Below are 15,403 nucleotides of genomic sequence, written 5' to 3' on the forward strand. Positions count from 1 at the left end.
CGGCAGAAGTCAGAGAGCCAGGGAGGGGCTCTGAGTCCCAAACCCCAACTCGTCTGCCTCTTAAACTGGCCCCGATGGTCTGTTCTGACCATTGATTTGTTCTCTCAGCTGGGAATTTCCCAATCCGTGGGACAGGCACAGCAGATGTGAGGCTGCATGCCACCGGACCCCTGCACCCTCCTTCCCTGCTGCCAGCCGCCTCCACCTCTCCCACTCAACAATTCACACCTTCTGGGTTTCCCCCACCCCCGCCCAAACCACACAGTAATCAGAGAATCAGTGACTGTCACCACTCAAAGGGACCTCAAAGGCCTCCTTGGGTCCCAAGCATTTGAAGTAACAAAATCTCTAACATCTATCAGCTCTCAATATGTGCCAACAGAGAGACTTGTATCAGTGTCCTTAATCCTCCCCAAATTTCATGAGGTAGGTACCATTCTTATCCCCATTTTACACATGAGGAAAATGAGGCACAGAGAGGGTGAGTCGTCTGTTCAATGTCATCCAGCAAGTCACTATCAAAGCTGGGACTCAAACCCAGACTGGGCGATGACAGAGCCCAGGCTCTTAAAGACCATGAGGCTCCGGGAGCTAATCACCCTGTCAAGAGTTCCACAGGCATCAGAACTCATTACTTAGACCTCTTCCTGCCTCCCAGGATCACTGAGACTGGTGAGAGAATGGATGTGAGAGTGGTTTATAAACGCAGCCTCCTGCGTCTTCCAGGGCCACAGCCCCGTCCCAGCCTTAGCTGCGCCCACTACAAGAGCACACTGATAAAGGATGCCTTGGAAACTTCCCCCCACCCTGCCACACGCTCTCCTTCAGGCCTTCAGGGGACGGCGCAGGTCTGCGGGTATGAAAGCCACAAAGAAACCATTTTCAGTGCGTAATGGCCTGACGAGGTCTCAGTAACTCAGATAATCGTCTTTTCTCTCTATATCTCACCTCCCAGGAAAGGGAGGACGGTGGGAATGGGAGGGAAGAACCAAGTTCCTGATGCCTTGCTGGGCTTCTGGTCCGACTTCACTTTCCGCTTGCCTCACAAGGGGGCAGCAGCTATAGTGTCCCCCTACACCTGAACCCGCAGACCCGGACACCACCCTGCAGTCAGTAGAGCCACCAGCCTCGCCTGGGATTAAGTTGCAAAGGGTTTGAGAGATTGGGGATGACAAAAGGGGCTTGGAAACTAATTGGGAGCAGCAACGAAAGCTTAATTCATAAAAGCAAACATTTTCCATCTATCAACCTGCAACCAGTTAAGGGCAACGTTTGAAAGAAATCTGTGCGTGGGGAAGGAAGCCAACAGGAACAGGAAATGTTTGAAAGAATGTAAACTATTTCAGTTTCATAAAAAGTAACAAGTAAACAGTTATTACATGCAAATAATGCCCTGGTTTTAATTAATGCTGAAAAGTCAAAATATGTTTGACATTTGTATGTATACATTGAATGCTGCAGAGGAAAAAATGGTGCCCAGATGCCCATTTTGGAGTGGGGCTGGTTGCTCAGGGGGAACTAAAACCCTGAGAAGGCCTTGTTTATTGGTGATGAAAAGTACAATTCTGCTTCAGCCGCTTCGAGTCGGGGAGCAGAGGGAACCCAGCTTAGTTTCTTAACAAAGCTGGAGGGGCAGGCCTGGTGCTTGGGAAGGGCAACTCCTGGCTCTAGCCACTTCTTGGCAGGCTGGTCTTAAAGGGCCAGTGGACCCTTAGGTCTCCATTTTGCCGGGGCAGGGTTTCTCGGACTTCTTCATTCAGGAATTAAGTGATGATGGGTTTCAGGTCCCAGGAGCCTGCCACTCAACAGCCCCTGGAGGCAGCCACTGTGGCGTCTGGTCCTGCCTTCCTTCTGCTGCCCAAGGAAGATCAGACAGGCAGGGTGGCACACCAGCCCTGACTCTGCGGCAGGAGATTGCAGCCTTCAAGCTGTGCTTCCCAACATTCAGCGTCCTGCACCGTTGTTAGTTTCTATTCTAAACCACCTCGGAGCTCAAAGAGCTGGGGAAACTGTGCCTTTGGGAGACCACGGTTGGGAAGAAGTGGCCTCCAAGCGTGGAGAAATTCTGCCCCTGTGGAGAGAGTGGCTGGCACTGCAGAGAGTGAGTGCTTGGGCACTGCAGACCAAGGATGTGTCCTCCAAGTCCCCTACCAAAAGACCTATAAGCTCTCTTTTTGAGTTTGTTAATCCACAGTCTTTCCCCAGCATCTTTTGTGAGACCACAGGTGCTCAATCAGGAAAGAGGGCTGGCATGGAAGGCTTCAGGAGTTAGTAAACCCCAGAAACTGGGATAAAATTGTATCTTTTTCTAGCAAGATATAACTTTCCTTATTCTGTGACACTGAGGGATTACAAACTGCTGTTTTTAGACAGAGCTGGGTCTGAAGACCTGTTTCTGAGGCTTCCACTTGGACACCAAGGCTTTTCGCTCACCTTCCTTCACCCCATCTTCACCACTGCCAGTGTCAGGCTGGCAAAGCCTCCCTTTCTCTCACCTCGCCCACTGCGGCCCACGAAGCGAAGGTCATTGAATCTGGCCACCTGGTTCTTCATGACGGCAGAGGCATTGCGCAGTTCAGCGGAGTAGTTCTCATCATTGCCTGCCATCACGGTCACTACGGTTCCATCTGGCACATCCCCCAGTGCCACCACCTGAGGACACGGGGGTGGGAGCAGGGGGAGAGCTTAGAAAGGCAGAGGGAGGTGAGAGAAAAGAGGGGAGGGGCTGCACTGGGAAGCTCCCCTAGGTCCCAGGCGCACTGCGGATTTCTCTAATGTGAGGTGGAGAAGCAGCTTAAAAATAAAGACCTTCCTCCAAATATAACAGAAACAAGATGAAATCTCTACCCTCCATACCAAAATCCTAATCAATTGGTTAAGCATGTCCCAAGAAATCACCCTTTCAATTAAACTGCATCTAAGTGAGAGCTGTGCCTTAGCTCAGTCACTATGATGTGGGATGCACTTCCTCTGTTGTCTTCGGCCTTAAGCAAAAGAGGAATCAACACGCTCCTAGCAACCAAGTCTCCAAGTAAAAAGAATATCAGCAGTAATAATACCAGGGCTGCCCATTACACTCAATTTATGCAAGAGCCACTTGGAGTACGAAATTTGTCCCTGAAATGTGGCTCAGGCACAGTTTACTGGCCTCTGCAGAGCCTGAATTCGTTATGCAGAGAAAATGCAAAATGCAGAACAAACTGCTGTTTTGAGAGGGGTCAGCCAGAAAACCCCTTTACAGCGAGAGGGGGGCTTTTGATAACATCTGCATGCACCTGCTGGGAATTGCAGGGTGAGGATGGGGATGTCCCTCTAAATACGTCTCCCCCACTCCCACCCCAAGGAGCAGGCAGCGGCAGATGCTTTCTGAAAAGGAATCAGACTCTAAACAGCCACAGCAATTTAAACGTGGCTGCCGCGTGCAGGGACTAGGGATCCAGATGGTAAAAATTTCAAGGAGAAAATGTTTGGGGTCTGATTAAAAAGGCCAGATTTCCTGTCAACATCCTGTCTTCTTTTAATTTCAAAGACTTCTTTTAAGCTCCAAGTGACAGTAAAACCTCCGATCTGACGATTAAAGTCACACGGGCCTGCTCCCCTCCTCCTCCCCAGAGATTTTCCCCACGGTATTTTAGGATGTCGCACGGGGGACCTCAAAGAGCCACTCATCCTTTTTTTCCAATTTGGAGTCGTCTTAATGGGAGCAAGGACGGGCTCGGCTGCCGGTAGACGCCGTTTCCAGGCACCTCTGCAGCCCCCACCCCCAGCCCTCCCGCCGGCCCTTCCTGCCCTGCCCTTTCTCACAGCAGCTGTGAGAGGTTTAGGGGAAAACCAAGTCGTTTTCGTTTCATCTCGCTGCCCCCTTAAAAAAATGAAAATGAAACAGTCGCCTACTCCCTGATATAGAGAGAAAGATCATCTGAATGACTGGGGGGCTGCCAGGGGTGAGGGCACCCCCAATCTCAGCCTGCCATTCGGGATGCAGAATACCCCAGCGGCAACCGTTTAGGGTGCAGGGCCCCCGTTCCCGGCCTACGGTCGCCTCGAGCAAAATTTCAGAAGCCAGAAGCTGAGGGTGTAGCAGGAAGTGCTTCTGAAGCGGCGCAGGCGGAGGGGTGCTGGCAGTGAAGGGCAGGCCCTGTTCGCTCTCCGCACCCCATCTCCGCTGTCCTCGCCTTGGTCCCGGGGATCCTCTTCCCGGATGCCCGCAGGGCTGTGTCCAAGGGATCCGGGTTGGGGGACAGCGGAGCCCCACCCGCCGGTTTCCGCACGAACGTCTCTACGCAGGGCTCCCCGAAGCCCAGGCGGAGGGAGGCAGTCCCCCCGCAAGTCACCGTGCAGGACGCATCCAAGAGGGAACGCCGAGGTGCGAGGGCCGAGCGCGCAGCGACCGAAAGCGCCCTGGGCCCGGCTACTCGGGCCTCGCCCACGTCCCTTCCCCGCGCCTCCCGGGGCCTGGGCTCCTGCAGCCGGCCGGGGGCGCCGGGAGCCCCAGGGCCGGTGTCCTCCCGCCCCGGGCCCCGCACTCACCTTGAAGGCGACGGGCAGCGTCTTGTTGCAGCGCCAGTGCGAGGGCAGCACGGAGCAGAGGAAGTTGGGGCTGTCGGTGCGCACGAGCTCGCCCGCGTGGTCCGCCAGCACGTCCACCATCGAGCGCACCTCGGGCCGGGCGCGCCCGCCGGGCCCCACGGCCGCCTGCGCGCTCAGCGCGCCGCTGTTCTCGCCCATCTTGCCGCCGCCGCCGCCGCCGCCGCCGCAGGGGAAGGCCGTGGAGGGAGGTGTGAAGCGGCGGCTGGTGCTCGGGTCTACAGGAATACGCATAACAGCGGCCGTCAGGGCGCCGGGCGGGCGGCGGCGGCGCGGCTCCCCGGGGGCGGCCGGCGCGGGCGCCTCCTCGGCCGCCGCGGCCGCCAGAAGCGGGAAAGCAGAAGCGGCGGCGCCGGGGCCTCAGGTCGCAGGGGGCGGCGCCCGGGGACGGCCCTCCGGGGCCGGAGCGCAGAGGCCTCGCTGCCCCGACGGCCGCGCGCCGCCTGCCCGCTAGCCCCGCATCCCCCGGCGCGCGGCCCGCGTGCGGCCGCCCCTCGCGGCGGTCCCGGCTGCCTGGGCCGCGGCGGGGCCCGCGCGGGCTGTGCGGCCGCCGCCTCCCGCCCCCGCAGCCCGCCCGCGGCCGCAGCCCCAGAACAAATCCTCGAGAATCAAGTGGCGGCGCCGCGGCCGCCCGCGCGGGGTTAGTACCCCGGGGCCCGCGGGGCGGGGCCGGCCCGGCCCGAGCGACGCGTCGCGCAGCCAATCGGAGCCCCCATCGCCGGCACCTCGGCGGCCTCGGCGGGGGAGGAACGGGGCCCGCCGAAGGCCGCCCACAGGGGAGGGGCGGAAGGCCCGGCCCCGCGGAGGACGCCCGGGCTCGGGGGCCCCCGCGCCGCAGCCCCGGCCCCCGCGAGGTCTGAGCGCCGGGGCAGACGCGCGCTCCGGGCCCCACACACGCTCCCTGGCCGCCGTCTCCAGGGTCGCGCCTCCCGGGCGCGGGGGCCGCAGCCCCTTCCCTCCGTGTCCCCCGCTGGCCGCTGCCGGGCCTCCCAAGCTCCAGCTGATTTTGGCCTGTGAACAGCTGCACCCTCAGCTGGGGACCGGGAGGGCCCAAGGACGGTGACACCGCGCGGGGAGCCGCCCCAAAGGGCTTACTCACCCCACCCCCTCGCCCCGCAAACGACTTTGACCCACCGCACACGGGAGTCCTCGTGCGTCCGGGCCCAGCCAGCCGCCTCTGCAGCTCCCAGCCGTGCGCGGCTTTGGTCCCAGCCTCGGTGACCCTTGGACCAACCCGGGGACAGACGGAAGGGAACCCCCCACGGGCCCGCAGGCCCCCCTCTCCTCCCAGAACAAGTCTTAGGATCGCACAGGCCTTGGGGCGTCGTTCTTCGTTGTGGCAGCCTGTGGCTCTTTCAAAAACATGGTGGGGCCTGCAAAACGCGTGTTTTCCCGACTTTTCCCCTCCACGCGCGTAACCACGGCCCTGCATCGTCAACAGGGACGTGAAGGAGGTCCGTGGTAAGAAGACTGTGCGGAGAGGCTGCCCAAGCGAAGGGCCCCGGCTTCCAGAGGAAGAATTTTCTTCCTCCATGTGGATGGAAAGTGGCCCCCATGGGTCCAAGTTCGTGTTTTTCTTGGGCCCGTGCGCTCCGACCGCCCCTGCCACAGGGACGCGGACTGAGGCGCTGCCTGCTCGCCCGGCTGCAAACAACCCCTTCCTCTCCCGCCTCCTAGGCCCGGCGAGTGGGCCTACGGCGGGCTGCAGCGGGGAGGGGAACCGGAGAGAGCTAGCCCCCATTTACTCCGAGGCATCGCCCCACATGAGTTCCCTGGACCTGAGAACCCAGCGCGTGCTGAGTCTGCTGACCGCTTTGGAGACTGGACTGGATTTTCGTTGCCTCCGGCGCTCGACAGGTGCAAAACGATGAATTCCAAACCTGGGGAGCAAGGAACCATAGGATCCGACGGTGGCCGCAAGATCCCGTCCTGGGTCTGACCCCGGCCCAGCGTGAGCCATTTCATCGTCGCCAAACGAAATCAAGCCCCCCCCCGTGCCAGGAGGGCAGGCGGGCTCTGGCCCCAACTCCGACTGCCTGGGGACCTATCCCCGGGCTCACGCCAGCCCCTCGGGCCATTTCGAAAGAAGAGACGGCGAGGTCCCTTACTGAACATTTTTGGAAAGCCTACGCCTCAGAGTGGCCGATGGCCGGGGCCGAGGCCCGCGCGCCCTCGGAAGGGCTGGCATGAGCAGCACGACTGGAGCAAAGCGGGGGAGCCGGGCCTCGGCGCGTCCGACCTCCGGGAGCGTCCCCGGGGAAAGGCCGAGCGCGTCGTGGCCAGGTCGGGCCCGGGGCAGGGGCAGGGGACGCGTGCTGCCCTCGAGAGGCTGTGGGGCCATGACCAGCTGCTTCTGGGGCTGTAAATTCGATTGGTCGGGTTGTTTCGGTTGGCATCCACGCTCATCACTTGTCTCTCCGCCTGATTTCTCCCTCTCACCCTACAGCGGGTTTACAAACGGGTTTCCAGAGAACAGGCTTTTGTGGGTGCCGGCACCTGGCCCAGGAGCCGGGGCGGCTGCTTCCCTCGGGGGGCGCTCGCTGCCCGTGGGCGCCGGAATCAAGGGAAGGGGGTTGCTGGCGCCTGGGTCCCCCGCCGGAGGTAGCGGGGGCCGCGGGGCAGGAGCAACTGCGGGAGCCGCCGCTAGTTGGCGCCTGCGCGCTGCCAGCTGGGGACGCGCCGGGCTCGACTGCGCGCAGATGCGTGCCAGCTGCGGTCTCTGCGTCCACCGCGCGCTGCCTCCTGCCAGTTGCCCCTTCTGGACAGACGGCCAGTAATGTTCCTCACCATCTGTACAGCCACGTCTAGGCTAGGATAAACCGATGGCTTAGTGTCAGTCCGAAGGCCGCCTTCCCCACCCCTGATGGACGGACGTTTTCTGCCTTCACATCTCCAGACACCGGAGCGTCCCTGTGCCCTCCTACCAGCAGACCGTTTTCCACACCAGAAATGCACACTCCTTTCCCGTCCAATTCTGGGAAGTTGGGGCGGGGGGGGGGGGGGCGCGCACAGAGGAACAGGCGAGCTCCTTCCCAATTTCCAGCGATCGCCAACCTGCTTCCTCCTCATCCCCGGCGACAAACTCCCATTCCCCCACCTAGGACACCCAGACTCTCCCTCCGCTCTCCATCGTTTGTGGACAGTCGTCTCCTCTCTCTTCCAACGGAAAAACAGCCCGATCTCTATCGAATGCCCCCCACCCAGGAGCACCCCAAGTTGTCCAGCAGTGTGAGGGAGCAGAAGTTCAGGACACCTCTCCCCCACTTTGGCCCAGAGCTGGGTAAACCGGGACCCGATCTGGGACCTCTGTGGCCATCTCCTTTGCTCCAGGGAAGGAATCCGCCGCTGGAGGGCATCTAGGAGTGCACTCCAAGTGCGTTTTTGGCAGTGAGGTGCCAACCGTGTCTCCCATGCTGGCTGGAGAGCTTCTAAGGAATGGTCTGATTCCTGAGGAACCCCCGGGGCCTGGGGAGGGGTGGAGATCCCTCAAGTGTGCCAGAAGAGGGACAGGAATGCTCTGGCAACCCTTCTAAGAGGTCCACAGGCTGTGGAAGGAGCTTGGGTCTGCGGTCCCACTTCCCGAGTTTGTCGTCTTCCACCTCCCCCAGCAATCCAGGGGAAATTGCTTAAAACCTCTCCCAGCCTCATTTCTCTCATCCGTGTAGTGGGAGTAATAATAGTGGCCTCCTCATAGAATTGTGTGCAAAGTGCTTAGCACAGGCCTGGCACATAGGGGGTGCTCCATCCATTCGAGCTGTCACTGTTGTTAATATGAAAAAATTAAGGCCTGTCACCTCTTTTCGGGGGCCTTTGGTAAGTCCCTTCCCCTCTCTGGGCCTCGCATTTCCCATCTGTGAAATGTCCAATTCTCATGTTCAAAGCTTGCCTGGACTCAGAGCCTAGACCATGGCTGTCCTGCTCCCCTTGGTTTGCCTAGGGGCTTCCTGGGGGAGCTAAGGATGTCTGTGACCTGCCTCCTGGCAGAGTCAACTCATGGGAAGGTTTTTCAGCGACCAGCACAGGGTTGCCCCAGCCTGGGTCTTAAGAATGCCCCTTCCCCCTAGGCTCTCAGACCTTCACTCTGGAACTCCACAGGCCCCCATCCCACCACCCTCCCACAGCAGGCACTTGCCGAAGTAGCAACTGGACCTCAGCAGACACTGTTAGCCCCCTCTCCCCTGCCCAGCAGGTGTCTGTTTCCTTTATCTATGAGCCTCATAGGAGCCCCGTCCAGTGAAGAGTGCAGAGGACTCTTCTAGAACTGAGCATTTTTCCCAGTCTGGCTTCCATGCTCCACTCCAGAGGGACCCATGGGGAAACCTCTCTCCTGCCTAGTGCCCTGTGACTCACAGGGGACATTCCTGTCCCTCACGGAGCCTCAATTTTCTCAATTGAGGCTGTTCTAACTGCTTCATTTCACAATCAGAGGGATTAAAGTTTCCCTCTAGGAGGTGTGTGTGTGGGGGGGGACATTGCATTTCACTGTATCTAAAATGCCATCAATTGTTTGCTGTGAAAGAAAAAGAAAGAAAATGCTCCTAAGTAAACTAGGACTCTTCTGAGTCCCAGTTTTAGATATATGTATCTCATCAGGATACATATGCACATGTATAAGTTAGAAAACAGCAACGAAAAATGATAATACATCTAGGTCGAAGGGTTGTCTCCTGCAGGGCTGGGGTCCCCCACCTCAGAGAGCCCAGCTGTGGGGCCATTGCTTCTGCTCAGCCTCTGTGGAAGGATCTAGCACGTGTGGGAGGACAACTGTGCTTCTCGAATTACAGAGACTAGGAGGGGAGGGAGAGGGCACGGGGGAGAGCGTGATTGTTAGGACGCAGCTACTGGCTCTGTCCCTACCTCACTGGGTGACTTTTGCCCAGGGCCTGCACCCCTCTGAACCCCTGCATCTATCGCCCGAGAAGAAGTGCCAGAAAATGCTGTTTCCCTCTGTGCTTCAGTGTCCCCACCTCAATGCTGGGGGTGTGCACTAGGCGCCCAGGGCGGACCCCTGCGGGACAACAGACAGGTTTCGCTGAGATCTCCGCCAGAGCCATGGCCCATCCTCCACACCCAGTGCCTGGCCACCTCCTCGGATGGCACCGGCTCCTGTGCCAGCGCAGCCTCAATTCCCCTCACGCCTACCCCCGCCCTGCCAGTGGCCGTGAGAGGGCGCTCGGCTTTGAAGATGGGAGAGAGAGAGGGGGAGAGATGGAGGGAGAGAGAGAGGCAGGGACAGACGGAGGGAGGGAGGGAAAAGAGAGAGAGAGGTGGTCCCAGCAGGAGCTGAGCTGAGCTGGACGCAGAGCAGAGAACTTAGGCTCCGTCAGTAGCCTGGGAAGTGGCTTCTCCTTTTGGATCACGTCACTTGGGCGGGTCTTCCTACCGCCCTCCCTGCTCCTCACTGTTGTCCTGTATCAATCGGGGAAATAATTCTAGTGAGAATTATTTGGTCTATGACTTTGATTAATGGCCCTAATTTTTTGGATGGCTGCTGTGCGGTGGGAGTTTTCCCCAAGTTATTGCTGTCATGGTGCCTCGGCAGTGTAGAGATTTTATTCTCTCCATTTTACAGATGGGGAAACCCAGGCTCAGAGAGTAAAGAACTTCCCCTCCCTGGACCTCCAAGCCTGAGAGTTTCAAATAAGCAGGTCTCAGGAGCCCCTCCAGCAAGCAGACTCCTTGATCTGGCTGGTATCCACTCTGCTGGCTGGTCACAGAGCTGCAGATTCTCCATACAAAGCAGTGGGTGGGTGCAGAGCTACCTGCTGGCAGAGCCATGGAATCCAAGGACTCTTCTATTGGGGTCCTGGGGAGTGGTGAGAGGAGTTGGGGTAGCTTGAGGCCCAAGGGGGCTTCTGGGAAAGATGTATCCTTTCCCCAGCCCCAGGATGGGGCTTCTGCTCTGGCAGCCGGGGAGAGAAAGGGCTCCTCTGAGTGGCAGTCGCTTCTCACACATCCCACACTTAATGCTCATTTACACCTCACAGCATTCTTATGGGGTAGGTTCAGTTATCACCCCCATTTTACAGGTGAGAAAAATGAAGCAAAGAGAGGGTAAGTAACTAACTTGCACAAGGTTGCACAACTGGAAAACCTAGAGCTAGGATCCCAACCAGGCAGCCTGGCCCCAGAACCCACATTCCTGACTGCTTCACTCTGTTCTCATGGACCAGAATCAGATGCTTAAAGTTACAGTTATGAACTAGAGTTATAATCCTGGCATAAGAATCGTGGGCTGGGTTCAGAATTTTACAAGTCAGATTCAAGAGGGCTCTGAGATATCAAATCCAAATCCCTGTTTATAAAATGGTAGAACCAAGGTCTAGGGAGGGAGGGGTCTCACTCAAGGTCATAGCCTAGGCCGGGGCAGAGTCCGGATCCCCTCTCCCTCTTATCCCTTCCCACTGACTCTGGGTCCTGGTGCCTTCCTTTCCTGGCAGGCCCTCCTCTCCCCATCGCCCACCCAGCAGCTCCTGGGCCCAGCCAGTCCCATTAGGGATTTTCCACCTCCCCGCAAAGGTCCTAATGACTGTCAGTCCTTGTGAAGCTTTAATTAATCTCAGAGGCCAATGGCTTGGAGGAGACTGGGGGCTTTGGCCTTACGCAGATGAAGATTACAGCTCCATTTCATGTGGCGGTGAAGGAACGCCTCAGACATTCCTGCCAGCAATAAAAGCCACATGGCTTTCCAGCGTCGCCCTTGGAAAAGAAAAAAAGCACAGCCCTTTGCAGAAAGAAATCAACTATGTGCTGTATGCATGGCATGAGATAAAAACGGGCATAACGAGGTGGAGAACAGTCGGTCTTTTATGCTGCCTCCGATGGCTACTGAGAGTGGCAGGGCCCAGTGGTCACGATCCCAGCTGCAGCCCTGGGGAGAGGGGGGTGGCCCTCGGCACAGTGGTGGAAGCCACAGAGGAAGGGCTTGAGTGCCTCCACCTGAACTGAGTCTGTGCCACTCCAGATATCCCAGAGGCAGAGCCAGCTTCCTGGGCATGTAACCCTGCAGTGGCACAGGGCCCTGCTCTCAGAAGGGTCCTGAGCTTGGTTTAATGCTCTCCCACTGCTGACTTGAATTTCTTAACACTTGTGGAAGAAGGGGCCTGCATTCTCATTTTGCACTGGGCACCCCCCCCAAATTATCTAGCCAGTCCCAACCACAGGTTTCCTCCATCAGCCAATTTCCACATCTCTCCTGGCCCCTACCATGTGCCCAGGCCTGGGGAGTAGTGTTTCTTGAGCACCTACTGTCTACTTTGCTCGCATTACCTGAGATGAACTGCAAAACAACCTTGTGAATTGGGCAGATGCAGAAACTGAGGCCGAGAGAGGCTTCCATGTGGCAAGAAAGTCTAGATTTGAACTCAGGTCCCCCTGACTCCAAAGTGAGTACTCTTAACCACTCTACTTTCTGCAATATTTCATCTTCACCATGCTCCGGGGGTGCTGATGTACATGGTTAGGCTTTTCTGTTCCCAAATAGCAAAAGGCATAACTGAGGCTGGAGGGTGAAGATGCTCAAGGTGACACATAGTCAATGGTGAATTGAGGACCAGGACAACAGTGGACCTGGGCCTGTATCCATAGGGCTGGGGGTGTGGGTCCCTGTTTTATAGTTGTTTATGCCACTTATAAATTTATCAGCTCTCTGTATGTGAGTCACTGCCTTGAGGCTAGACTGGGATGGAGCTGGAACCCTACCCCCATTCTAGACATCTGGAAGTCCTTCCTGTGTCTTCTTCCACTCTTTCATGCTCCAGTTTTCCTCTGACACCTTCATCGGTTAGGAATCGGTTGAACTTTGCAACTTGATAAACTCAAAGGAGTTCAAATCCTTGATGAATCTTAGAAAGTTAGGGCTGAACAGAGCCCACAGACTATTAGGTCCTTTCACTTGAGCTGAGCTGAGGCTCCTGGACCTGCCTGCTAGCTCCAGGGGGGCCATTCCCTTGTTCCTTGTGGGGTAACCCTGAGCAATTTCCTTTCCTTTGAGTCTCAAACTCCCCTTCAGGGAGATAAGTACTTTGGACTACACTTGCTCTCTAGGAAGTCTGTCCTCAGCATTCTAGAATTCCATATCAATCTACCATAGGTCTGCTTATTTCCCCATTTCACATCTGGGGAAACTGAGGCCCAGGAAGGGTCAGGGATTTTCCCAAGGTCACACAGGGTGCTCATTGGCAGCTGGACCTGACTCCGAGGCTCCTGTCTGCCAGCCCAGCTGTCTCTGCACAAGCCTTGAGAGGACCCAGAGTTAGCATTGGCTCAGCTTGCTTGTCTGGCTCCCACGACTTGCTTTGGTCTGTCAGGCTCCCTAAGTACCCAGGCCTGGACGTCACAGCTAAGAGTCCTTGGTAGGTACTAAAAGTCCTCTGCTATGGTCTGAATTTTCCCCAAGATTCATATGTTGAACCTAACACCCACTGTGGTGGTGGTAAGAGGGGGGTCTTTGGGGAAGTGATGAAGTCGTAAGGGCTCTGCCCTCATGAATGGACTAGTGCCTTACAAGGGAGGTAGAGGGAACTAGCTTAGGCCCTTTTTGCCCTTTTGCTTTCTGCCATGTGAGGACACAACATTTGTCCCTGGGGAGGACACAGCGACAAGGTTCCATCTTGGAAGCAGAGAGACTGGGCCCTCACCAGACATCAAACCTGCCAGCACCTTGATCTTGGACATCCCAGCCTCCAGAACTGTGAGAAATAAGTTTCTATTTCTCTATTTCTATTTATAAATTACCCAGTCTCAGGTATTTTGTTATAGCAACACGGAACGAATTAAGACAATTTCTTTAGAGAAAAATGTGCCAAGTGATGACAACACCTTTTCTTCCCAATCACATTTGGGCTGTGTCAGTGTTGCCATAACAAAGGCCCATTTGCTAGGGGTTATAATTTGACTAGAAAACAGGGAGGAAACGTTAGACTCCAGAGCCCGAGAAGGAAGTGGGCTGGGAAGCCAGGATGAGAAAGTTTCTGCTGGAACCCGGGCGCGCGTGCACGTGCGCGCACACACACATACACACACACACACGCACACACACCCTTCATGGGCGCACTGACACACAGCACGCATGCTCCTGGGCACACTCTCTCTCTCAAGCACCTATGTGGACAAGCTCTCACAGAAGCCAACATTGCTATGGTGCAGTAAACGGTTAAGTGCACGTGCGTGCAAAGAAACTTGTAGGGAGACACATCCATATGCATCGACATGCACAGACCCATTAGTGAAGACGTACAGATAGGCCCCATATAAAGTTGTACAGACAGATGCACGGCAGAGACACATGCCATGGTTGTGTAGACAACAGGCCATTGTGTGTACAATCTACACACACTGAGGCAGGTGTCGAATCAGGGCTCAGAGCTTTGGATTGTTCTTCAGGTCAGCTCTTGGAGGGGTTGAGCCCTGCTGTGGAAGTTTCTGCTTCTCCTCAATTGAGAGGCATAGACTTCCTGGGTGGTGTGCCTGCTTGGGGCTTCCAGATCCTTCCCCAGTATCTGAGTTTTAACTCTCCCTCCCCCAATGTTCCATGGAAGTGAGAAGAACCTGCTCTCCTGGGCCAGAAAGCTAGGGTCCCCCAAGCAGCATGGGCGGGAAGGCAGACCGTTAGCCTGGGGGCCTGAAAATCTGGGTTCAGGTTTAGGTTGAGAGGCCCTGGGCACAGCACATCATTGTAAAATGGGGATAATTCCTGCAGCTTAAAGATGGTATGAAGGGGCTCCTGGCATGCAATGGGAGCTGCCACAGCGTAATGGCCTCAGGAGGAGCAGTCAGCCTGAACCCCCTCTGTTAGGGCCCATGTGACACCTCCAGGGACCTCAGCATGGGGAAGAGTATTGAAACAATGTTATGTGATGAACTATTAAAGCAACTGGGGACTTTGTCCTGGAGAAGAACAGGCCTGGGAAGTAAGAACTCCACTTTCAGATTTATGAAGACCTCCCAGGTGGCAGGGACCACATGGATGCTGGGGGTAGAACTCAGGCCAGTGGGTGTTGGGCTCCATACAAAGAAAAGAAATATAGAGAGCTGGCTAGAAATAGAATGAGACACATCCCTCTGGTGGTAGAGAGCTCCCCATCATGGGAGGTAACAAGTTGAGACCAGGATATCGTAGAGGGAGGTCAAGTGTTGGATGGGGCAGGAGGCTGGACCAGATACTAGTATCCAGCACAAAGTCAGCTCATAGTAAACGTTTATGGAACAAATGAGTGACTGCAAAGCTCCATTTCTGACCCAACCATCTGTGATTCAGGATGTACCAGCTCTGAGTTCCCACCCTGGCATCTCCATGTGCCAGCTGTGTGACCTTGGGCCTCCCCAAGACTCAGTTTCCTCATCTGTAAAATGGGGAGAACAGATCATCTTCCATCCATTTAAACTCCTTCGATAGCTTCAATAGCTCACTTCCCATTGACCGACTTCCCCCCATCCACCCCTCCTTTGTTCCCTCTCCAGTTTCTGGTTACCACTGTTCTACTCTCTACTTCTATACAATCAACTTATTTTTTAGTGCGTGGTTAATAGTAAGGTATTGCATATAAAAATAGCTAGAAGAGAGGTTTTAGAATGCTTTCACCACAATGAAAAGGTAAATACATGAGGTGACCCTGATTTGGTCATTATACTATCTATATGTACATGCATCAAAACATCAAATTGTACCCCATAAATGTGTATGATTACAATGTGTCAATTCAATAATAATAATAATAATAAGCATAGCTTATATCCTTTATTGTTGGCCTTTCAAGTTGTCCCAGACTTTCTGCTCTTACAAAGAGAAAATGACATTGAAAGCAAAAACCATACA

General features: G+C 55.9%; 1 protein-coding gene across 1 annotated transcript in view; it reads right to left on the reverse strand.

Moving 5' to 3' along the window:
* The window catches only part of RUNX3 (RUNX family transcription factor 3), a 57,802-nt gene that overhangs the window by 21,014 nt on the left and 21,385 nt on the right, over window positions 1-15,403 (reverse strand). The window contains exons 2-3 of the mRNA XM_063106527.1: window positions 4,531-4,805; window positions 2,496-2,652 (exon numbers count right to left, since the gene is read on the reverse strand). Coding sequence (XP_062962597.1) covers window positions 2,496-2,652; window positions 4,531-4,805 — 432 coding nt within the window. The remainder of the gene's footprint in view (window positions 1-2,495; window positions 2,653-4,530; window positions 4,806-15,403) is intronic.

The sequence above is a fragment of the Cynocephalus volans genome, chromosome 8 (genome assembly GCF_027409185.1).
Source record: "Cynocephalus volans isolate mCynVol1 chromosome 8, mCynVol1.pri, whole genome shotgun sequence".
NCBI classification, from domain to species: domain Eukaryota; kingdom Metazoa; phylum Chordata; class Mammalia; order Dermoptera; family Cynocephalidae; genus Cynocephalus; species Cynocephalus volans.